This window comes from Telopea speciosissima, chromosome 5 (genome assembly GCF_018873765.1).
Source record: "Telopea speciosissima isolate NSW1024214 ecotype Mountain lineage chromosome 5, Tspe_v1, whole genome shotgun sequence".
In the NCBI taxonomy this organism is placed as follows: Eukaryota; Viridiplantae; Streptophyta; class Magnoliopsida; order Proteales; family Proteaceae; genus Telopea; species Telopea speciosissima.
In genome coordinates, this window is record NC_057920.1 from 64,408,399 (window position 1) to 64,433,065 (window position 24,667).

Sequence of the window (24,667 nt, forward strand, 5' to 3'; positions counted from 1 at the left end):
AGGTTGACCCTAATTGGCCCTGACCATGTGGCCGGGAAGGGAGATGCAGGGGCTGTGCCAGGTCAGGAAGAAGCCCAAGGCCTCAACCCTGGCTCGACCCGACCCGACCCGACTTTGGCTCAGGGCCAGAAATTCCCAGCCCTAACTTGCACGCACTCAGGGCCAGGGTATCTCAGCCCAGGCCTTGTTTGAGCTTAGGACAAGTCTACTGCTATCCCAAAACCGAACCAATCGACACCAATCGACCTCTTTGAGGTCAACTGATCCTAGAGATTGCTTGGCATTACTCTGTTTTTTTGATACTACAGTTTTTACTTCTGGCACATTTTCTCTACTTGTTGTTTATGCATTTCTGTTTATGGAACTCTAGATTTATTGGTTGTACCGTGTCTCACTAGTCATTCTTTTTCTTGTCATGGTGATGGACTTGCTGACTGCTGTGATACTTGTCACATCTTTGCAGATATAATCACGAGATTCACTTTCACAGACTTGCACATTTTATTCTTGCTTGAAGTTCGATTTTATAACAAAGCAGATATGGCGGCTGAGCTTGTTAATTCAGCGACAAGTGATAAACTGACAGAAATGGATTGGATGAAGAACATTGAAATCTGTGAACTGATCGCAAGTGATCAAGGGTATATTCTTAGTGCTTCTATTGTTATTAAATTTCCTTTGCTGTCTAATAATGTATTGGATTTCCTTAATGTTGGTGTTGGATAAGTATGCTATGTGTTTAAATTCATTACGAGGACATTTCAGTCTAGTTGATCCAAGCATAAATAATGGAACTAATCATCCAATGGGGTGTATCCGTCGCTCTTGGTAGGAATGGTAGCTACTTAGTTTGGATAGGAAGGAGTCAACCACTGCAAGAAGAGAATTTATCTTTGGTGGCAAAACTCGTGGCAGCAATGTGCGATGATGTCAAGAGGAAAAACAGGGGGATCAATTGAGGGAAAGAAATCTAATAATTAATTTAGTTTCCACTCAAGTTTTCAAAGTCAGCTATGCAGTACTTATTTTCCCTTACGGAATATCTATAGACATGGTCTAAAGAAAAACCAATTGACAAAATCCTTCTTCCACTTGCCCAAATCACTTCCCATTGGCTGGGATATAAGGCCTTTGATGAATTTGTTCCCCCTATTGAACACATATATAACTTATGTGTATCCAATTCTTTGTAACCCAGACATCTAAGTGTGTTGCACCCATGTCCAACATCTGTGGATGCAGATACCTACACTGATCCAGCACAGAGACACCTAGTACCATCACCATCACCGCCACTATCTCTAATATTAAGCACACAGAATAATTTTTACCACATCTATATTAAATCTTGAAATGAAATACTAGAATCTTTTTTCTTCATAAGCAGTATGATAAGTTGATAACTCAGTTACATGTACACATTAGTAGTGATTCTCTTTAGTAACAATTGCAGGATGTTTTATATGATATAACAACAATTTGAACCATCCCAAAGCATAGTATCTAATTTAGCTTTTTTAAAAGAAAAAGGAAGTTTTGAAGAAAATTAAGGCAGATTAATTACAATAGGTGTAAGTGTGAATAATTTGATCTATTCTTTTTTTTTTGAGGTAATAATAGAATTGCTTATATCAGTATGTATCATATTGAATTTACTTCAAATTATTTTGACTTAAATATGCTATATAGCCCCCAAACCTAAATCCTGAATTTGGAACTATTCTGAGTCTGACACCTTGATTGTGTCCGATTTTGACACCCACACCCATACCCATCTAACATAGATCCATTCCTAAATTCTACTTTGGAATAATAATGTACTTACTCCAATTCAAGCCTGATGTCTAGTAGTTGATTAACCAATTAAAGTAACAGACGCTCTTTATACTCTTTGTTTCTTATTGAATTTTTTTAATCAATAAATTAATTGTTTAACCACATTATTTGCTGACTGGTTTGTTCCTTGTGGATGTGCAGGAAAGCCAAAGATGTCATTAAAGCTATTAAGAAACGATTGGGGAATAAAAACCCTACTATTCAGCTTTTTGCTGTCTTGGTGAGTTTTTGAGTGGTCTTGGTCAAGTTCCGCATTAATCACTGGCTTTTAACTGTATTTGGTTAAAAAAAAAGAGGGAAAGAATCTTTCTTGGATCTTGTATCACTTGAAACCATGAAACTAAAACTCACGAGATCTCGAGCGAGATCTTGGTTTTTTAAAGGGTGAGACGAGATTCCAGCCGAGTTAAAAAATTACAATATCTCGGTCTAGTCGAGATCTCGACTCGACCCAGATTTCAACCCTTTTTTCCTTTAAATACTTCCAGAAATCGACAGATCTCGTGAGTTCTACTGAGACTGCCATTTGGGTATACAGACACAGGACATACACTTATTTATGCCTCATATCATTTAAGTAAATGTTTTTGTAGGCATAAATAAGTGTCTGTCCTAGTTTCCCACTAGTTGAAAGTTGAAACTCCTATTTGGGCTTTTTTTTTGCAAAATCTGATAGTGTCAGTGTGTTTAAATTGCCTAAAATAGGCTGAGTACCAAGTTTTAGCCCCAAAATAGGTCTAAAACCCATCGAAACCAGCCTCGAGTTGAAAAAAAATAAATTACACCTACTCGACCGAGATCTCGAGCCAACTCGGAAATTTGGCTGGCTGAAACCTGGTCGAAACCCGAGTTTTAGTTCCTTGCTTGAAACAAGTCCTTAAAGACTTAGACATCATAATCCTTCAGCTATCAGAGCATGGTCCTCTGTTTGTATTTGCATGTTTGCATCATTCTGTGTGTGGCCTTACAAGAATCATTGTGCCATGAAATGAAGGCACATCCAGGTCCCCCTCCACCAAGTAGTTGTTATACTTGCAGTAGAAATCTAGATGCTTCTAGTCTTACCTTCTCCTCCCTTTCCAAGGTGGGTTCACATTTCTTGGCTAGGCCCTTACTGAGAATCTGTCTCCATATTTTCCCTTCAGGTACAATTTTAGGCTTGTCTCATTCCTTCATTACCAAACCCCCAAACCCATGCTATATCTATTTGCTGATGAAGGCCCCCATATATTATCTCTTCTGAGGGAGGGAGGAGATATGAGGCTTGTTAATCCCTCCATCCAAATGGGTGGAGAGGTGATGAGGAATATTTAGTTGGTTCTAGAGTTTGTTGATAGGATCCTGATTAGAAATACAAAAATAGAAAGAAAAGCTCATTTTTTATAAAGCATTGTGAAAAAAGTTTTTTTTTTTCCTAAAAACATTTGAGAAAAATAGTATTATTTCATTTAATATGTGAAAATATGGACCAAACACGGCTAGAGGAAAATCCCTTCTTCCCTATACTAAAAGCAAGGATTGACAGATTGGGCCAGACCAATCCAGATCTGGATCAGTCTGGATTCCACAGATCTATATAGTTAATGTACTAATCCCGATCTGATTGACGTTTACTGATCCTGATCTGGATTAGGCTATCAAGGCAAGGATTGGCTTATCTCTGTGATTTCCTTTGCTCCTCAGTACTTCGTCTGCCCTGTCATCCAGGTGCCATTTCATGGCATTTAACATGTATTAAGAATAAGTTAAGGGCATCCATGCTTGGAAACTTCTTGAAATCATTTGCACGCGGTTTCTATGCTGGCCTGGCATCAAAATAATGCAAACCATTGATGCTGAAAACCAAGTCTCATTCATATCCTAAACTTGAAATCATGGATATGTATAATCTATGGTGTGTTCGCTCGTGATTGAATCATTCAATTGTCACATGTTTTTGCAGTTATTGCAGATGTTAATGAATAATTGTGGAGAACATATTCACAGGCAGGTTATAGATAATGAACTTCTTCCAATATTGGTAAAGATAGTGAAGAAAAAGGTATACATATTGCACAGAAACACTTTATCCTGCTGTTGACTGATGTTATTTCCATGTTGTCATGTCATATGGGGATCTTATGATCTTAATTATTTTCTTTTTCTGCTTTTCAGTCAGATCTTCCTGTACGTGAGAAGATATTTCTTCTTTTAGATGCCATGCAGATATCTTTTGGTGGTGCTTCTGGAAAGTTTCCTCAATATTATACTGCATATTATGATTTGGTGGTGGGTACCAATATATAGAACATGTTTTCTTAGGGCCTTCTTTACCAAGATAAAAATTCCTTGATTGATGATTGCTGTTCTAAGGTCACAGCTTATACAATTGTGATCTAGTTGAAACCATGAATAGTAATTGATATCATGCAGAATGGTTATTTATATTTGAGAATTTTCTTTGACGGGGAAAATAGTTCCCCAAAAGGAAGTGTCCAGTATAATTCAAACTGATTTGGCAACGAGTAAATGTTGTGGTACTTGGCTTTCTATTTGTTTTCATCTTGTTCTTTGTTTTTCTTTTTTTGGGTTGTTTTGTTTGTTTGTTTGTTTTTTATTTGGGGGGCGAGGGATTATTGATTTGAGGACAAAAATTATGGGCCAGTTTCAACCCCCTCCACCCTTTTCTTTTTGCTGTATATGACACTGCTTCTTATAAGGGATGGTGACTGCAAGTTCAACTCTATCTGGCTGTGAGGCATGTCTTACATTGAACTCTAACCATTCTAAACTAGGCCATGGGACTCAGAAGGCCTAAAGGAGGGCTTAGAATGCCCCTGACAGCTGTGGCCAAATTAGTGTAGCCTTTAGGGCTAGTTTGCACTTGTAAGACCGCTTTCTTCCCTAATTTTATTTTTGGGCCAGTCGTAGCTGAGTTAGACTTTGTACCAAGTATGACCTTGGATAGAGCCTATAGGAGGGCAAGTATCCATATTGCCGATCCCATTTAGCTGAGATTTTCCTGACTTCCTGGGCTGTGTCTCTTTCCTCTTACTTTCACTTCTCATTTCTCACTTCTCATCTCTCATTTCTTCTTTTTGCATTTCTTCATTCGTCTTACTTTCAGTTAGTTATCCCGACTTTGTTTTGCAAGGATCCATGTAGCCGACCCCATTTAGTTGGGATAAGGCTGAGTTTGTTGTTGTTGTTGTTGTAGTTGAGTTAGAAATCCTGTTAAGTAGTTATTTACCTACCTTCTCTTTTGATTGTAGTGTTCTACATTCATTAGGACTTCAATTTAGAGTTGAGGCTAGCCAAATGTAAATATTCTTCTCTTTTATTTTTCTTTTCAGTTTCTAATTTGTTTTTGGTTGTAATAGGATAAGAACAATCCTATTATGAGGAGTTCAAAATTCCCCCGAGTCTATAAATAGAAATGGGATCTTACGTAGTAGTCATTGAATGAGTGTTTTTTTTCCCAAGCCAAACTGCGGTAACAGTTCAGTTGAGGGGATTCCTGTTGTGGAAAATGGATATTTTGATTAGGGTAAACCCATTAATGGGTAGATTTGTAAAACACTAGTATGTGTATCTTTGGCAAGGTTTGAAACTTGGCTCGAAAACGAAATATTTTGCGAAACTATGAAATTGTGACCGAAGCCTGGTAAGTTTCGGCTGCTGTTTTCCAGGCCCATATAAGGTCCCAAAACTGTTTGGTAAACCCTATTTTCGGCCTTCGAAACATAATGGAACCCTTAGATTGTAAAAATAGCACACCCAAAAGAGTAGTTTGGCTTTGGATCCTAGGTTGGTAGTGTATGTTGTGCGCTGTTATATACTTCTTTAATATAACCTATTCTACACAATTTGGTACTAGAACACACATAATTCAATTAAAACCGAGGATTTAAGTATCGGTGTCGGGTATTGTATTGGAGGGGTGATTTTAAGAGACATATTGTATAGTATTGGAGGGACACAAGATATGCGAAAAATGCATATAGAAATGGTTAAGAAATTGATGGATGTGCTTATGATGAAGGTTTCTAAATATCCATTGGTACTTAATGATACCTATCGTATCTTTAAGGAATCGATACGATACTTATTAATTAAAAAAAATGTATTGCACTTTATCAGTCGATATGATCCGATACGGTTTCGTAGTACTTTGTTCTCCTTTTTGTACAAGATATATTTTACATGTTGCTTATTTATAGTGTTTTATGCTTTAAAACTGTATTTTACATATATCCTTTACATTTCTATGCGTTTCTTGACCATTTCCATGTGTATCTTTCATGTATCTTGTGTCTCTCTAATACAATACAATATGATAACGTCTCTTACAATCATTTTCATAGTTATCAAGGCGTCGCCTTGGGCGCCTAGGTGGGTGCCTGGCCGCCTTGTTGGTGTGGCCTTGATTTTAGACCCTCTCCAACACCATGGTCGACTTGCCGCCTTAATAACTATGATCACCCTTCAAATACCCGAATTCTACTTGAATCCTTGCTTATGGTACATATAGAATACAGTTTTGAAGCATAAAAAATCTTATTATGCAATATGTAGATATATATTAGCTTGATGCAAGGATTTTAGTCGTTTTTACTTCATCTAACCACAAAAAAAAAGAAGAAGATATTTGAGCACCAAAAAAAAAAAAAAGATATTTGAGTACCCAAAAAAAAAAAAAAAAGATCTGCAACTTTATCACTTTTTTCGCTTTGTAATCTGAGCATTGTAATTGTAAGTCCCCAAAACTTATTGAAATGGTGAAGATTAGGGTCGTTTTATACGTTAGATGATTTCCTCCAACTCATATCGAAGAGAAAAACAAGTTTCCAAGGCCCTTGTCATTTTTGTGTCTCACTCACGGTTTCCGTTTTGCAGTTTTAAAAGGAGGCATATCAAGTGTAGTTTACTTGTATTGGAGCGTATTGGTGTTGTATCGAACCGTATTAGCCTGGTATTGGATCGTATCAAACCGTATTGGTCCCGTATTAATTGATACAATTTTTTTTGGAAAAATAAGTATTGTATCAGTACCACCAATATCGATACATATCCGTCGATATGGTACTATACATACCGATACTTAAAACCCTAATTAAAATAACTAACATATGCATTAGGAATGAATAAATATAAAGTTATAAACCGTTTCATAAGGGAAGGGGTTTGTTGCCAGGCTGTGTGGCCCTAGTGCCAGCCAGGAGGGGCAATGGGAGTATTGAACGCCCATCTAAGGGGAGGGGTGGGGTGGTCATTTCACTGCCCCATGTGAGAGGACGCAAGTACATGCTGCCGGGCAGTGTTCTTTTTCCCATTTCTTAATTATCAAATGTTATATATGGTTCATTACAAAGATATTAGAGTGATTCGGTCTAAAATTACAAAAAGTGAGGTTTTTTAGGAATTTTCCCTCTTTGGAGTCGAAACTACCAAAACTAGCAAAATGATAATGAAACCAGAAACATGGTCAAAATTTCGACTGCAACATAGTAAGACCTAGTTATCACACCTGGTTTCGTTTCAGCATTTGTTGAAACCGAAAAATTTCGGTCATTTTGATCGAAATTTCAAACATGGATCTTTGATATATCAGGGAAAGGTGAGGGTTGAATTTTGAGGGGAAAAGACTCAAGTGGAAGAACATCAAGGATCCATGGTACAAACATCCATCAGGCATCAACAGAAACTGAAGTGCAGCAGATAATTGAACTTTGTAATTCAAAAGAAATCTTCCAGTAACATGGCTTATGATGTCTTTATATGGACATGGATTTGTCCACTCTAAAATTTAGGTTACAGATAGTGAAACTTTGGCTTAGAGAAAAAGAAACTTGGCTCTAAGCTGTGTATGCAAACACCTAAATAAAGAGTAGGCTGGTCCAAAACATGAGCAAAAATCCAACCAAACTTTTAGCAAAGAAAACCAACAGAAAAATGAATGTTCTTGGACCGTGGTGCAGAATTACCAAATGCCCTTAAACTTAAAAAAATAACTGAAGTGAAACATCAAAATCTAATTAATCAACCTGATCTTTGACATGGAGTAAGAAGCTAGACCTCCAGATGGTTGAAGGTGGCTTCATGGAGTAAATGATCCTTACTGTTAATGCTCCACGTTAGGGGGTGCAACTCCGCCGGTTGGGCTGGGAAATCAACATGTTCGTTTTTTTTATGTGCTTTTAATATGTTCTTTTACTGCCCCATTCTTGCAACATATGAAGTTCAACAGAATTTTAAATTCTTCCATTAATAATTACAGATTGGGGCAAGAAGTTGAGTACATTTATTATAAATCTCATATTAATTAATGATTGCTTTGCTTCTTCCAGAATGCTGGTGTAAAGTTTCCTCAAAGGCCTCCTGCCATTGCTTCAGGTCATTCCATGCCGAAGGAACCCAAAAGGAATTTACCTGAGGCTGGAGAAAAATCTGCCCCTCCAAAATCTGAAAGGGTTATTCAGCCTGAAAATCCTCAGATTATGCCTGAATCTAGGTATGATTTGATGGGCATTACTTTGCTGTTTTGATGCATTTTTAGTCTTTCTAGCGGCCTGTACACTTCCTATGCCTTGTGTGCACCATTCACGCCTTTTTTCTCTTTAACTGTGGTTGAGAAAGGTCTTCCATCTGTTTTCTACTTTATAATTTATAGTTCACACAACATGAGAATTAATGGACACAAACTTCATTGACTAATATCAGGTTTCCCATTTTCCTTTTTCTCAGCAGAATTTTTTAGTTAAACCAGACATTTATGATTCAATTTTATAGCCGGGGGCCTATTTGGAGGTTCCTAAGTGAGGCCAACATGGTTAATGTCTAGATGACTTTACCATGCATTACTTTTTAACAACTTTGGGTTTGACTTTTTCTTTGGGAAGGAAATCATTGTGACATTTTGCGAAGTACTGTTCTAGTAATATAAATGGTGCGAAGGGCCCCTTCACAGCCATGTAGATGGACCTTTTTACATGGGACCCAGCTATGCCACTATGCACAGATTGGAGGGGCTCAAATTTTATGGGCAGTTAGATCCCTGGGTCCCCTGCTAACATCAAGTTTCAGCCCTAGTGGAGTTCACCAAGTGGCAATAATAGGGCTCCAAAAAACCCAGGATATGGGAGAGTGCACGATTGGTCAGTGTGGTACCTGTGCATGGACATACACAGGGATGCATGCCAATACATGGGGTGGGTGGTATATGTTTGACTTTGAGTCTGAAATTTGACATGTTTTGTTGCAGTTGCATGTGTGTGGCTGGACCAATAAACCCAATTCGGAAACCCAAACCAAGACAAACTCAGTCCGAACCGTGATCCTGGTCCAATAGGGTTTGGGAGGGTTGTTTTGTAATTTGTATTATATTATATTAGGGGAGCTAGATTTGTGGAGATTCGAGTTTTCCAGTTTTTTTGCTTTAGTCTACTTCAATGTTTCCTTGTTTAAGTGCAATTTCTTTTTATATATAAATAATTGTAATTCAATGAATTAGTCAATGAAATATTGGAATGAAATTTGAGTTGGGTTATAGCTTCATGGCTATGGAGTTGTGTGGGACTAGTTTGGTTGAGTGTTTTCTTCTTCCTCCTCCTGTTCTCCTCTCCAGTTTCGTTCGACCTCAGGTACAGACCATCTCCCTTCCTGCGGCTTCTCTTTATTACTCCTATTATTCTTATATTCTGTTCTGCTTTTTTTCTTCTTTTCTCTTTCTTCTTTCCCTGTTCTTCCTGGGTGGTACTTGCAGCCTACTTGATTTGAATTGAGTCCCATCAATTCAGTTCCTCTCTGCCTGATATTTGGTGGGTTGTTCACAAATCCTAAGACAAAGTATCCTGTGCAATTTGGTGTCAAAATTATAACCCTATTGTGAGAATCAAACCTGCAACTAGGCTGGTTTAAGTTCTTCTGCCAGCATTAGTTTCAGCAGTTTTATTTCTTTTGATAACAGATGGTTTGATCTGGTTGCTGCTTGCATTTAGTAAATCTAGGAGTTAACAATCTCTGCCCAAAATTTCGTGTTTATTGGATAAATATGTAATGTAAGGCTGTTTGCATTTAAAGAGAGAGAGAGAGAGAGAGAGAGAGAGAGAGTTCTTTTTTCCAGTCAGCTGTTTGTATGGTTTCCTCCCATGGTAGTCCGAATTATTGGTTGGACAACTCTGTGAAAAATTAAAATGTGTTTGCATGGTTTCCTCCACATGGTAGTCCAAATTATTGTTTGGACAACTCTGTGAAAAACTGAAACAGAGGACTGAGAAGCCCATTAGTAATTAGCTATTTATAAATTATCTCTTGGCATATTTTTTTTCCCCCTTGTTGACATCTTTGAAGGCAGTCTTACTGTGATTTGGATCACATTTTATGAATCTGTTTCTTCCTTTTCATTCTACGATCCCCGTGCATATGGAATCAAGTCATATCTCTTTGCCTTGAGTCCATTCTTTTCCTCCTTACACCTAAGTACATTCTCTAACAAGTATCAGTTATTGGTCTTGCACATGATTCAACCATCTTGAAGTGACTACTCGTTTATTCACCTGCTGGAGTTACTATAAACTCCCTCATTTATACCGAGACTCCCTCATGATGCAAATTTATTGGTAGATGTTTCAAGGATACACAATATTAGGTAAAACTTTTTCTCCATTTATGTCTTTTCTCTTGCAGTATTATTCAGAAGGCCAGTGCTGCCCTGGAGGTTTTGAGAGAAGTATTGGATGCTATTGACATTCAACATCCTGAGGTATGGTTTTGAAAAACTTCTTAACCTAATTTTCAGCTTTCAACTGAATCAATTTCACAATGCACTGGTTGATGTGGTAGTGGATATTCTGTTTGGTTATGATGATCGCAGATCCATTTTGTCCATTCTGTTGGACATCCTTCCCAACCCCTGCCCCACCCCATCACTCCGGGGATAGGACAGACACTCTGACCTTGGCAAAACAAAAAGCCTCCACCACACATCAGAAATGCCCTATAACTGGGAATAGCCTACACTACTTGTTGGGACTTTATGATATTTGAACAGAAGCAATGTTGAACTTAGAAAATGTTTGTCAAATGTCTCGATGCTTTTAAATGGTGGTCGTAGGGGTATGCTGTTTACAGGATTTAGTGATGAATCTTACTGTATTTTAGTTTTGAACAACTTAATGATTTAAAGCCTTGATAGCACCTTTTACCTAATGCAAATCCACATCACCTAAATGAACAGTTGACTAAGCAAGAACTTTTTACTTGGGATGATTTTGATAGTTCTAGTCCCTAATTTTCATGTTTCTAATTGACTTATAGCTTCCCATGTCTGTTTATAGGTGTCTAGTTGTCAACCATTTGCCTTTTATTGGAGCCCTTGTTTTCTCAAAGGGGTGCTTATATAGCCGTTGTTGCATTGTTGGGTCATTATACTTTTATCTGTAGTGTTTCACTCTTTCCCTTTTGAGTCCTATTATCACATTTCTCTATGTGAGAGCAATTATTAAGTCCCAGATAAATAAATTTGTTTTACCCTTGCTTTCTTCCATCTTTCTTTTTCGTTTGTTTTGGGGTGGGGAGGACTAATTTGTATTTTATTGAAGCTTGAAAACTGTTTTCTCTTTTACAACTCACATTGATGAATAAAAATCGAGAAATTTTAGTATAGTAGCATTTGAGTTTGCAGGAAACATTCTTTACTTACTTCAGGTTGATGTTCTCAAAGGGATGCCTCTGTTGTTTAATTTTTAGTGGATAGATTTGCTCACTTGAACTCTGGACTATGCCATCATATTATGTAGGGAGCAAAGGATGAGTTCACTCTGGATCTTGTTGAGCAATGTTCATTTCAAAAGCAACGAGTAATGCATCTTGTGATCACATCTCGGTAAATTTTCCTTATTATTTAAGCATATAGCTGTGTGGTTGTTTCTCTGTTCTTGAATTGCAGTATTTGCTGGTAGGAAGTTGCTATTGTTTTTGTTGGATGCAATTCTCCTTTTGAACTTAACTTTAGGTTGTGGTTAGTTGGGCTTTCCCCCTTTCTATCCTATTGGATGTATCTGTAAATATTCAGATATGATTCTTTCCATTGATCCAATTCCAAACTTCAATAAGACACACAAGACTAGCCAATTGTAAAATATACCAAACACACTTATATGTGGTTTAGGGTGGATTTAAGACACAATCCTTGAGGGTAATGCATTCGAGTACTAAACTACAAGATATTCTTTCACAGAGTGATGCAGGAGTTCAGAACTTTTTTTCTTCTTCTTCTGGAAGTCCATAGTTAACTCAAGAGAAGTCATGCATTTGTGGAACAACATGATCTATTTTGTTGTTTTTAAAGTCACTATAAATGTTATTTCCACCAATTTTCTTAAGGCTTCCGGGTAAAAACCATGTAAAGCAAAAAAATTTCAAGTAAAACCTTATATTTTTATCCTACCTGAACGTTTTTTTACGTGGTTTCTGCCAAAAGCAAATGCAGTCTTGCACACTATTTGTTTGAACCTAAAATTGACTTGTAGTTATATGTAGTTATAAAAATTACTTTGTTTTTTAGCAATTGTATTTGTCCAAACGGACATTAAGAAAAAGAAATCTACATATGATTGGGGTGATGTTTTTCATGGGTGTATTCTATGGTGGCGGACTATGACATAACCACTCTTTTTCCTCCTTAGATAATAACCAGGAAACTTAACTGAATTTTCTTTCTATAATTTTGTATTGTGTTTCAGGAGAATGATTTCTGTTGGGTGTGTGTATTTCTTTTGTTTTTTATTTTTTTTAAAACTCTTGTATATCTTTTCCTTTGGTAGGTACCCTTTTTTTTGTTTTTTCCTGGTAAGACATTTCCATTGAAATGTTTTCAATTGACCTGACATATTTTTTCGGAAGATCAAGACTAGTCTGTTTAATGAAATTTTGGTGCTGTCTGAAGCTTAATTACCTTAGAAAAAGGTCCAAACTCACCAAGATCTTGCTATTCCAAGTGCTGTTGAAACTGATGCCAACTTTACTGGTAGGTGACTGGTCTATGGTGGGGTTTCTATTTTAGGAAGTTGTAGCCAAACCTGTTTTAGTTGCCTTTGTGCGGTTAGCAACCCCAGACCTCTTAGGGTTATACCTGGGTCCACTCTCAACAAGGTTCCAGAGGTTGGTGAACCTATCCTGCATTTTAGAGTTGGTCCTAGGGAGTAAGGCTTTTTGAATCAAGGAGAAGTTCGATGAGTTTTTTCACCCCACCCCTAGGGTCCCTTAACCCCACCTTTCTCTTTTATAAATGAAATTCGATTAGTGTTACAAATAAATAGTGCAAAAAAATATACTTAAGGAATACTACAAAATATGCAGCCAAAAGGATATTGATTTCTCTCAATTCTCGAATGGTGTGACGGGGGTATAAATAGCAGAAAACTCTACAGAGGTCTCTCGTCTGTTGCATTATATGAAGTTCCTAGAAACATCTCCACGGTACAGTTTTCCACAGCGGCACATTTGGTGCTCAAATTTTGGCCTCAGGTATGTGTAAAATTTAAGTTCAAATGGACTTATAAATATGGCAGAAATCTGGATATTGTACTTCGTGGATGTTTCTGGGAACGGTCTGGGAATGCAAGCAAGTGAGACCAGGGTTCTTTGACTAAAGAGACAAATGGGAGGAGCACTACTTGACTATAAAGAAACAAAGTACATCGCACAGGCAGGATAACGTACTCATGAATGATAATTTTGTCCATGCTTATAAGAAAGTTTTAGTTTCTTATTTCTTTTTTTAATAAGGTGGGTGGCCAACCCGGTTTTATGCCAATAGATTGTTCACAGAAATTGCTTGTGCTACTTGTAAGCGCAGCAGACAGAAACATTACAACCCAAGGTTGCTCGGGCATGATATTTTACTTCAGGTCCTTTTCGTCGAACCTTCTCCTGCTCCATTAAAAAGATGTCCAGCCATTTAATGTAGTATTTATTTGTGCATTATGTTGAGATTTGTGAATCTTCAATGCCATAAGCATGCATGAACTATGAAGAGCACCTTGATTCTCCATTTGGCCAATCCACCACCCCCCACCCAAAAAAAAAACTGACAACTCATTTCTTCTTTTCACTGAATTGCTGGCTGTAGAACTGATGTCATCATTTTCATTACTTCATAGGGATGAAAAGGTGGTTTCTCAAGCAATTGAACTAAATGAGAAGTTGCAGAAATTACTTGCCAGACATGATTCTGTTCTTTCAGTTCAGGCTACCTCCACTGCTACTCATTTTGTCCTCGAAGAAATGGAGGAGGAAGAGGAGGCAGAACGGCTTTTCCGAAGGTATGCTCTTGCTTGGATTTATATTAAACCCATTTAATCCTTGACCTTGCCTGTGCTGGTATTGTATAATGTTGTACGTAATGGATGTGGTACTGAGCACTCCCACTGGTCTCTCTTTCTCAAATTGGACAAATCAATAGTAGCTAATTTACAACATCTGGTTATACATTTGCCTCCATTGTAGTGTTTATGCATGATACATGTTATATATTACTTATTTATATTATTGGTTGCTCCAAAAGTGTATTTCCATGTGTATATTGACCATTTCCAAGTCAAAATTTAATTTGTGGCCAATCTAGATCATTCTTTAGACAATAAACCATCAGAATTTTTACATCATCCTTCCACATAAAAATGTGGCACAACTAGGTGAACTGTCCATAGATTCTATAGTGCACTGCACTGTCCTTTGAACCTCTGACCTTTTTGCTTTTATTTCCTGGCAACAAAAGAATGTTATGTTAGGAGGAAAGGAGAATGGGTTGTGAAGGGCTAGAAATATTACCATGTCTAGACCACCAAATTGACCTTAAGAGACGTTTCTGTTACAACTGTTTGTCCTAATAACTCGAGCTCAGTAAGGATAGCAACAATGTATATCAACACCGGTTCCCCCCTCCTGTATATGCAGATGGTCCTACACATGTCAAGCACTCACTCGGAAACACCGTCACCTGGCAACGAGGGTAATGTTTTGGGGAACCCCGTTGCTCTTCCCAGGGATCGAACACTCGAATTCCCTGCTCTGATACTATGTTACAACTGCTTATCCCAAAGCTCGAGCTGTTAAGGGCAACAAAAATGTATGTCAGCAGTTTCTTCCCTGTTTGGTATTGTTGAATATTTGACGAGGTTTCTAAAAATCCTTAAAGTGGCCGTGGTCTTCAGTAACTTACTGGAATGCTAGGTAAGGTAATTGGTGCAGTAAGTGTAACACAGTAAATATCTTGTCAACAGATTGAATTATATATCTATATATGTGTTGTTTATAGTCATATTATCATGAGAGTTGTACCTTGCATCTAAATATATGGTGCATCCTGTGCAATAATGTATCAGAATCCATTAGCATGTTTTGTCATACTTGGGATTGATCATTGTAAGTAGCCTAAATGACAAAGTATTCCATACCCTGTTTCCTCGTTTCTTACTTGTTGAACTAAGTTACTCTAGTGAAAATTTTGTCACATCCACTGATTTTTGAAGTCCTCCTGCAGTACTGATTAATTATTTTTATGTTCATACCAAGTAAGACTGATGGATGTTATTCTTAAATGGCTAGTTGGTTAGTGATCCAGTAGAACAAAGTTTCTTTTTCAGCTGGAGTATTTATGATGTCACATTATCAGTAGTCCCCTCCATCTATAATGTTTGTCCTGATATTGACTATGCGCTTTTACCATGCAATTTCAGAGTCCGAAAAGGGAAAGCATGTGCAAAGCCTGAAGAGGAAGATCACTTGGAGCAACCCCTGAGTTTATTTGGACCAATTGATGCAGAAAAGTTTCACCGTCCACTTATACGACCATTAAGCTTGGAACCACAAGAATCCAATACCTCACCACCTGCTGTTGTCATTCCTCCTCCACCGGCCAGACCTGTTGAGAGGGAGAGATTCTTTCAGGAGAAAAGGGTGGATGGTTCACCATTAGCTGGTCACATGAGGGGTCTTTCATTGCATAGTCGCAATGCCAGCAGTTCAAACAGTGAGAGCATTGATTCTTGTGACTGAAGAACATTGATTTCTCTTAAATTGCTGTAAGGATTGGTATTTGGAACAGTCAAGTTGGTTGTACTGCGGTGAAGGTAGGGTTTATGTGCTTGTGAAGGGGTTTAGTTCCCAAAGCTCAACTCCATTGATTCTAAAAGTGTTGCCTGTGTAGTTTCTTCTGCCCTGATCATTTGGTGCCTTACATGATTGTGGTGTACAGTGATTACTACTTGAATCTAGTGTGGCTGGGGTTTTAATTGGCCTTTATCTGAATTAACCATCTTGAGTTATACATGTCTAACTAAAGCTTTGTCCTTGTTATAATTTTTTTTTTCTTGTTAGAGGGTAGCCTATACATTGTAATGAATGTTGGTAGAACCTGGACTCTTTTGTACTGGTGGTTGTGAAACTCTTTGTTTGTAAAAGTAGTGCACAGTGTGACAAGCAGAAAATGCAACCTAATTCTTGTTTCCATTGTCATCATTTTGTCATTAGTAACTTCTTTGCCTCTCATTAACTGTTTGGACAAATCACATTAATATCTTAGTAAAGCCAGTGAGTAAAATGTTTTAAGCTACTTGTGCATGTCCACACACACACACACACATATATATATATATATATTCTCAAATCACTTTAACATCTTACACATTCAAATTTTTTTTCTTCTCCCAAGTTTTAGTTATAGGAGTAGAAGATTGTCATGCTCACCTTGTACAGATTCTTTTATAGCCTTCTCTCATATATGTGCTGGGGCCCACATTGACACTCTTAACTATTCTGATTATGTAGGTCCGATGTGAATCTTATATAAATGATACCATTTTTCAACTACTCATTGGTGTAGGTGGAGCTCAAATTCCTTCTTATATTGCTCCATAGGTGTAGGTGGGGCACAAATTCCTTCTTATACTGCCCTAATTCTAGGACACCTTCCCTGATATGTAACCTAAAAGGTCTTAGGTGGGAGGTCGAATTGCTAAATAAGCTCAATCAACTAAAGTTTAGTGTAGTTGAGTTTATTATGTTTGCCAAGATTGACTTTTGTTCTCTTATTTTTCAATAGTATAGTATAGACCCTAACGAGTGACGATTCATGAGAAAATTAAAAAATACAATGGAAATTTATTGTATTCATGGAAAAGAATGATCCTATGGATGAAAATAAGAAACCAAAAATATTTTGTATGTTTGTTATTTTTTGTGAGAATCAACTCTCATGGCAAGAACTTTTAGCTTTCAGTGCTTCTGGTATCCATTATCAAATCCATCGAGGAATACAAACTTGAAGCTGAGAACTATTACAAGGAAACGAAAATAACTGAAACAGAAAACAAAAAATTAACGAAAACTTAGTTGACCAAGTGAGAACTCCTCCTTTAATTGGGTGCGCACTTCTGGGACCCCAAACAAACTAAAATCAAATAAAACACAAATTGAACTATGATATGATATCATAGGCCTGCCTATTCATCAATCAAGAAGACTTGGAGGAATCCCCAAAGGTTGGGCGTCCCACATTTGGTCTTTCTCTGTGTTTAAAACACAGAAAGTTGTTGCTAGTGCATCTACAAAACAATTCTTTCCATGTTGGGATTGCTCGAAGAACACACTGACCAAAGCATTGTTGCCGAAAGGACTGGAGGTTTTCGTTATTGTTCCGATAAAACGAAACTTACCAAAGGCAAAAGCACAGGGGAGACAGATATCCACTTTACTCAAAGCTTCATTCACAATATAAGTGCCATCCACTGCATCATTTTGAAGGTTATCAAACCCAGGTTCATAAAATTTTCGATGTTCGATTTCTGGTGCAATTTCATTCTCATTAAATTGCACCAACTTAAAAGGACTTGTTGTCCAAACATCTTTATCACAATAGTAAACCCTCTCGGAATAAGCATACGAAAATGCTTCGATGGCAATAAAGTTAAACTTGAGATATTTTCCGTCCATATTAACGAACGTTTTATTCATCCGACGCAAAAAACCTAAGAAGTCGGTCTGGCTACTACTTATGACCCGAGTAGGGTCAAAGTAGGCCTCTTTTAGATTGCATTCGGACTTTGCTAAGGTTACGTTTGGGAAACCAAAAGGGCCCAATTGTATCACCTTGTCCAGAAGGTAATGATGAAAATTGTCAACATTGTGTAGGACGGAAACAATAACCTGACCTCTGCGATTAACACGGAAGCTCATTGTAGTCAAGAAACTTCGGAACTCAGCATCTCCTGGCCCGTCGTAGACGACGTCTGATCTCCGTTCCATTGGTAATTGTTCGGTAGGGGAAGAAGCTAAATCGAGGTTGAACCAGAGGACCTCTGCCTCTCCATTCACAAATAAATTGTCATTCTTTGACCAATACTCACTCATATTTCTTAATCACTCACTAGTCGCTATAGAGTAGCTAGCTAGCTAGTATTTACAAACTTGAAAATGGGATGAAGGCTTCCTCCTCAACCCTCCTCATATTTATAGCCAAAAATTGAATAAAACCACCATGGGGGGGCTCGTTTTCATTAATGTAATCTGTCATTAATTAATGACGGTAGTAGGTACATGACCTTCATTTATAATTCTTTATTTAGCACTTAATTCCAAGTTTTTTACATAGTCAAATTTCATTTATGGCCTACAACTAAGTTGATTTCCCTCCCACTTAATTCCTCTTTTACTTGTTTATTACTCTAATTTCAATAAATATTGGATCAGGTATATTAACCATAGATTAAATTTTAGAATTCATAATCTTCCATTTCCTTCCATTTAGGTAGTTTAAACCAAAGTCAATTATATATATGACCTAGCTTAGGAATCTCAAAGTCCAATCATTTGTTTACCAAAAAAAAAAAATGTCCAAATCATTTGGAGAGAGGCCTAAAATATGAAAAAGTTGATTGAACCTCAAACTCAATTTTTTTCTTCTTCTTATATTACATGGCAAACTACACCATCCCTCCTTAACCCATGGTTAGATATGGTATCCGTTTTGGGCGATACCCTATCCGATCCCCATCCAGATTGTTCATATCGATCAAAATCAGACAGATTTACCTCTGTTTTATTAAAGTGATTTTCTTTTTAAAACTTTTTTTACCCTTATTCCATACTGATACACTAATATAAGGTCGGTCAGGAATCGATATCAATCTTTGACGATTCAATATCTGATTACTAAATCCATGCCCTAACCCATAATCCCAAGAAAGGCATGACTCTAAACTACATGAAACAATATCACTAGGCAAGGATGGCACCTTTGGTTAAATATACTGACTGAAGGTGATATGGATAATTCCTCTACAAAATTTGAGCATCAATTTTTCTGTTATGTAGCTGATATATAAGTCACTGAAAATACTAGAGAAAGTAATTGATCTGGTATAAAATGCTATATATGTGTTATAGGCATCAATTATAGTAAATATAATGCTTGATATTTGAGAGCCATAACCACTCATCAGGACTACTGAGCTTGAACGATATATTGGATTAATCTTTGCTCAAGCAGGCAAAGATTGTTTAGGGAAGAGTGGAATTGATTCCTTTAAAAGGAGGAAGAAGATCTCTCCTACTTGTATGAACATAATTTTATACCGTTTTCAAATTTTAGTAGCTCGACAAGCAATTATTTGTTATTGGTTCATAGTTCATACATAATCCATTTCGCACTGATAGGGTTCTAATGAGGATTTGAGTCGAACTCATGATGACCAATTGGCTAAAACCTCACCGCCTTGGTTTGTCAGACATCTCTTTTTCTGTTCCATTTGTTTCGATGTAAAATTTTACGCAATAAATTTTACTTTGCAAATGTAATCTAATATATTTAATTTCTTTTTAATAAAATAGATTATTTTAATTATCCACATGCAACTATCATAAGTTGTTGATACATCAATTATTCTTTTATAATTAATCAGCACATGGTGCTAACCACTTGTGATGGTTGCATAGGATTATTTAAAACATTGACTTGGAATGAAAATTTTCCTTTGATATGAACTGTGGGGAAGGCCCTGGTTATATATATATATATATAAAGCAAAACAATGGGATAGCTGGTTTTGATAAATTGTTCAAACCCAATAACATATATTGGTAAATAATTTGTCACTTAATTTGTTGGTACATTAATTATTTTTTTGTATAATTAAATGGATTATTTTAATTAAATGGTTATGAATATTTTTTTTTTATACAAATTAAATGATTATAGTTGACCTCATAGAATAGAACCGAATTCTAATATTCATCTTGGAGATATTAATTTGTTAACCAGGTCGGAAAAGTTATCCCGGCAAGTTAAACGTTTTTTTAGGTGAGCTTGCCGCCTAGAAAATAATGAGTTTAATATTTTAGCCCAAATGTGACTGTTACACAAAATTTTTTTAATATGATTTATGAATAATTTAAATAGATTATTTTTAATTGAACCTTTTTCATTTAAATGGTTATGATTTTTTTTTTATTTTTATTTTTTTTTTTTTGTGAAACTTAATGATTATGGTTGACATCCATTTAAACAAGGAATATAGATGAATTGTTGGATTCATCATGGAAATATTAATTTGTTAATCAATTCAGAGGTGTTGTCTTGGTTTGCTGCTCGGATAATTGTGAGTTTGACTTTTTATTTTAAAATACTAAGTAAATTAAGGGAGAAATTAAGAATGATACTTGGTTGCGTGCGTCCCCTGCACCTAGGCACAGGGCAATGCGAAATGATCATCGTGCCCCCAATGAAAAGTCAAAAACACATGAGAGTGTGTCGGTCAATTTTGATGGCTTTGAATCTGAGTGCAAGGGTCGCACGCTGCATGCGACCAGATAGTGTTTTCTTTCCTTTAAATTAATTATTAATTTTGATTATTACTACATGCATGTGCTATCTAGATAGGCTGATGAGCATATTTGAGGAGTTATCAAGGTGAGGTAAACGTTTTTCAAAGTGGGCATAACAGTAGGTTAGCGAACATTGCTGACTACTTAGGGAAAGATTCTACAAAATCCGGGAATTCAGGTGATATATGGTTCAATTTCCAACCACATTGTTGAGGAGCTTGGGATTGACGCAATGTCAAGACCTAGGATCAGATTCTATTAGTAGGAGAAGGTAGTTCCTGCTCAAGGCGTTGTCGTAGGTGTAGGTGGGGCTGCTTCTCCTTAGTCCCTTGCCTGGGAATGCCAAGGTCTTTGTTTCTAGGGTAAATTTCACGGATACCCCCTATAAGTATTCAATATGTCACGGACTTAGCAAACTTGGTCAAAATATCACAGACACCCCTTACTTTATGATTTTATTTTGACTAAGTCCACTTCTTTAGGTCTGTATAGTTGAGTCTCTGTTAATTTTTTTTTAATGGCAAAATTACCCTTCCAATAGGGTGAACTCCCAATAATACCCTTAACATTTTATCTGCCTCATGGTCACCTCCCTCCCCCAAACCCTAACTCGATCCCCCTTTCACTATCGGCGGGGATGAGACTTCTCTGCTTCCGCCTCGGGTAGTACTTTCATGCGCCCCACATACAAGGCAGGTGGAATATACTGCCTTACCCCTGCCTGAGCGCCTTACCCGAGTGGGGGTAAGGCGGTACTTTCTACGCGCCTTGTGTGTGTGGGCGCACGGAAGTACCGGGCAGGTGGAAGTAAAGGAGTCGGATCCCTACCTGCGGCCCCTCACCCCGCCCCTCTCTTCTCTCACTGCCTGCCGGGGTGTTCGATGCGAACTTAAGAGCATAAAAATCCGAGAGGGAGAGGGTGATGGTGCTGGTCTTGGCGTTGCAACTTTCTTGGAAAATCCACCGGAAAGGTTTGACACAAACAGAGAAAGATGAACTCTGGTTGAGGGTGATGGTGTTGGTGTGTTTCAAGTCGACAAAGAATTGAACAGAGAAGAAGAGGGTTTCTAATACTGATGCTGGGTTTTCCCGTTATCTCTAAACATTTTACTGATTAAGCCATCAGTGTGCTTTCGAGCTTTAAATATATCTTCAGCCGAAGGGAAAGAGTTGAATTTTGATCGCGTGCTTCCTGATCGATGATGCAACCAATTGCAATTTTGTCCAACATGTCTTCTGCATCAGAGATTACACTTTTAAGAGGGACAAATCAAATGTTAAACCTTCAACCAGAGTTCATCCTTCTCTGTTCGTGTCAAACCTTTCCGGTGGATTTTCCAAGAAAGCTGCAACGCCAAGTGTATGAATACACCAGGCTGAATCAGGTTCAGGAAGATTGAAATTGCTGATCGAGTTAGGGTTTGGGGGAGGGGGGGTAGATTGTTGGAATAGGGAAGAAGAGGGAAGAAGGGGGAAGGTTGATATTTTAGGGTTAAAATGGACACTTCAACTTTGGGGTTAAAATGGATATTTCATCTTGTTTTTTTAAATAATTAATGGGGTTACAATGGACATTTTAACTTTGGGTGGTAACCTTGCTTAACGTCAGGGGGAAGGTTGCCATTTTGACCAAGTTTGAGAAATGCATGACATATTAAATACTAACGGGAGGTGTCTGGAAAATTTGCCCTTGTTTCTATGTTTTTAATTTTTCTTTTCTTCACATTAATGAATCCTCTTAACGATAAAAAGTTAGTTTTGATAAATTATTCAAACCCAATAATATATATTGGTAAATAATTTGTCACTTAATTAGTTCGTAAATTAATTATTTTTTTGTATAATTAAAACTGATTATTTTAACTAAAAGCTTATGGATATTTTTTTGATAGATATTAAATGATTATGGTTAATCTCATGGAATAGAACTGAATTCTAAAATTCATCATGGAGATATTAATTTGTTAATCAATTCGGAAAAGTTATCTTCGCAAGTCAAACGTTTTTCTAGGTGAGCTTGCCGCCTAAGAAATAATGAGTTTAATCAATTTTATCCAAATGTGTCAAGAGAAGTCAGGAGAAGTTACAACTTGATTGAACTTCAAATGCCACTGTCTGAAAGTCTATTTCAAACCATAAAAAGATTTCTTGAGTTTACACACCACATGCTTAGTCTCTGCTATCTTGAAATCAGACTGTTACATGTATACATCTTTCTCTAAATTCCCATTTGGGAAATTAAGCAGTCTTTACTTTTTGTGAGAAAATTAAGCAGGTCTTCACATCTAAGTGGGGAATGAAATGCCCTTGCAACTAGTTTTTTTTGCAAAAACGCAAAAAAGGAAAGAAGTTACTATCATTTGCAAGTTTCTTTTTCAGCTAAAAAGAGGGCACACGGTCACACGGTCAGTCAATTCCGACTAACCCCAAAGTTTGCGTTACTTATATAACAAAATTAAACAAACTAAAATAAATAAATAAAAACAAAACATGAAATAAACTATAGGCCCTTATTGGAGTTGAATATTATGTTCATTGATTCTTCACTCTTCATAGAAGAGTATATATAAGATTACATGAAATTGAATCCTTAATTGACTCAAACAAGGAAGGTGATTAAAGAAGATACATACATGAAATACAAAAATACAATCAACTTACCATGTTCAATGAGATTTCATATCGCGTGTGGAAATGTAGAGGGATTCTCCAGCTGAGTTATCATACTCGGTGGAGATTGCTATTGCATGTGAGATTCTAAGTAGAAAGACCATTTTATCCTAAATAGCTCTCTGGAATAAAGTGTGGAGCCTCGTTATCTTGAGGGTTCCATTGTATTACTTCCTCATCATCTGTATTTAAAACAAAAAAAGTTGTTGCTAGAGCATCAACATAACAATTCTCCCCGTGTTGGCTTTGTTCGAAGAAGACACTGACCAAAGCATTCTTGTGAAAATTAGCAGAAGAGACTTCCCTTATTTTCCCAATACAACAAATATCTTTGAATGTGAATGCACAATCGTTACCCAGACCTTCATTTACAATCCAGTCTGTGCCAACAAATTTTTTTGGCGAATCTCCACTGGCATAAGGTATTATAACTTTTTGTTGTACAATACCTTCTTCATTTGTATTCGTATCATATTGCATCATCTTAAAAGGATTCAAAAATATATTTTCCTTTTCAACGTAGTAAACATGATCAGACCAACCATACGGATTTGAAAATTTGGCAACAGAAAACTCAAAATTGACATATTTACCCACCGCGTTCACGTAAGTTTGATTCATCCTGAGGAGAAACTCAGAGAAGTTGGTCGAGTCACCTAACATAACATCCGAGAAGGTTTGAATTTGACCTCTTCTAGATTGTATGTCGATTCAGAAGGTTCGTTTGGAAACCAAAAGGATCCAATGGTACCACCTTGTCGAGAAGGAAATGATGAAAAGCTTCATCATCGTGTGGACGGCAATAATAACCTTCCTTTCGATTAACACAAAAGCTCCTTGTAGACAAGAAACTTTTGAAATCAGAACCTGTGGGCCCGTCGTAGACGTCGCCTGATCTCCGTTCCATTGGTAATGGTTCGGCAGGAGAAAATGCTATTTCGAGGTTGAACCGGAGGACCTCTAACTTTCCATCTACAAATAAATTATCATCCTTCGACCAATATTTACTCATATTTCTTAATTATGTACTGATGGAATATAACACATAAGAGCTCTTACAAACTTGATAATGGATGAAGGCTTCCACCTCAATCCTCATTTTTATAGCCAAAATTGGAACAAAACCACCCATTACACAAAAAACCATGGGCTGGTTATGTAAAACCGCCATGGGGGCTGGTATTTAATGACGGTATGTACATGACCTTCATTTATAATTTTTTTTTTACCACTTAATTCCACGTTTATGTTACGTGCGCAGATTTTGATGGAAAAAAAAAATAGAAAAATAATAGAGAAG

General features: G+C 37.0%; 1 protein-coding gene across 1 annotated transcript; it reads left to right on the forward strand.

Moving 5' to 3' along the window:
- Positions 1-408: 408 nt before the first annotated feature.
- On the forward strand, positions 409-16,169 carry LOC122661893 (TOM1-like protein 5). The gene is made up of 9 exons (XM_043857407.1): positions 409-641; positions 1,978-2,056; positions 3,779-3,877; positions 3,991-4,104; positions 8,163-8,326; positions 10,501-10,576; positions 11,613-11,698; positions 13,977-14,138; positions 15,555-16,169. The coding sequence occupies exons 1-9, from the start codon at positions 541-543 to the stop codon at positions 15,871-15,873; spliced, it is 1,200 nt and encodes a 399-aa protein (XP_043713342.1). The 5' UTR covers positions 409-540; the 3' UTR covers positions 15,874-16,169.
- The last annotated feature ends 8,498 nt before the right edge of the window (positions 16,170-24,667 follow it).

Coding starts and splice junctions, on each gene's coding strand:
- LOC122661893 (XM_043857407.1), top strand. CDS start 541: ATGGCGGCTGAGCTTGTTAATTCAGCGACAAGTGATAAACTGACAGAA. Junction 4,105..8,162: donor CTGCATATTATGATTTGGTG/GTGGGTACCAAT, acceptor TGCTTCTTCCAG/AATGCTGGTGTAAAGTTTCC. Junction 14,139..15,554: donor GCAGAACGGCTTTTCCGAAG/GTATGCTCTTGC, acceptor ATGCAATTTCAG/AGTCCGAAAAGGGAAAGCAT.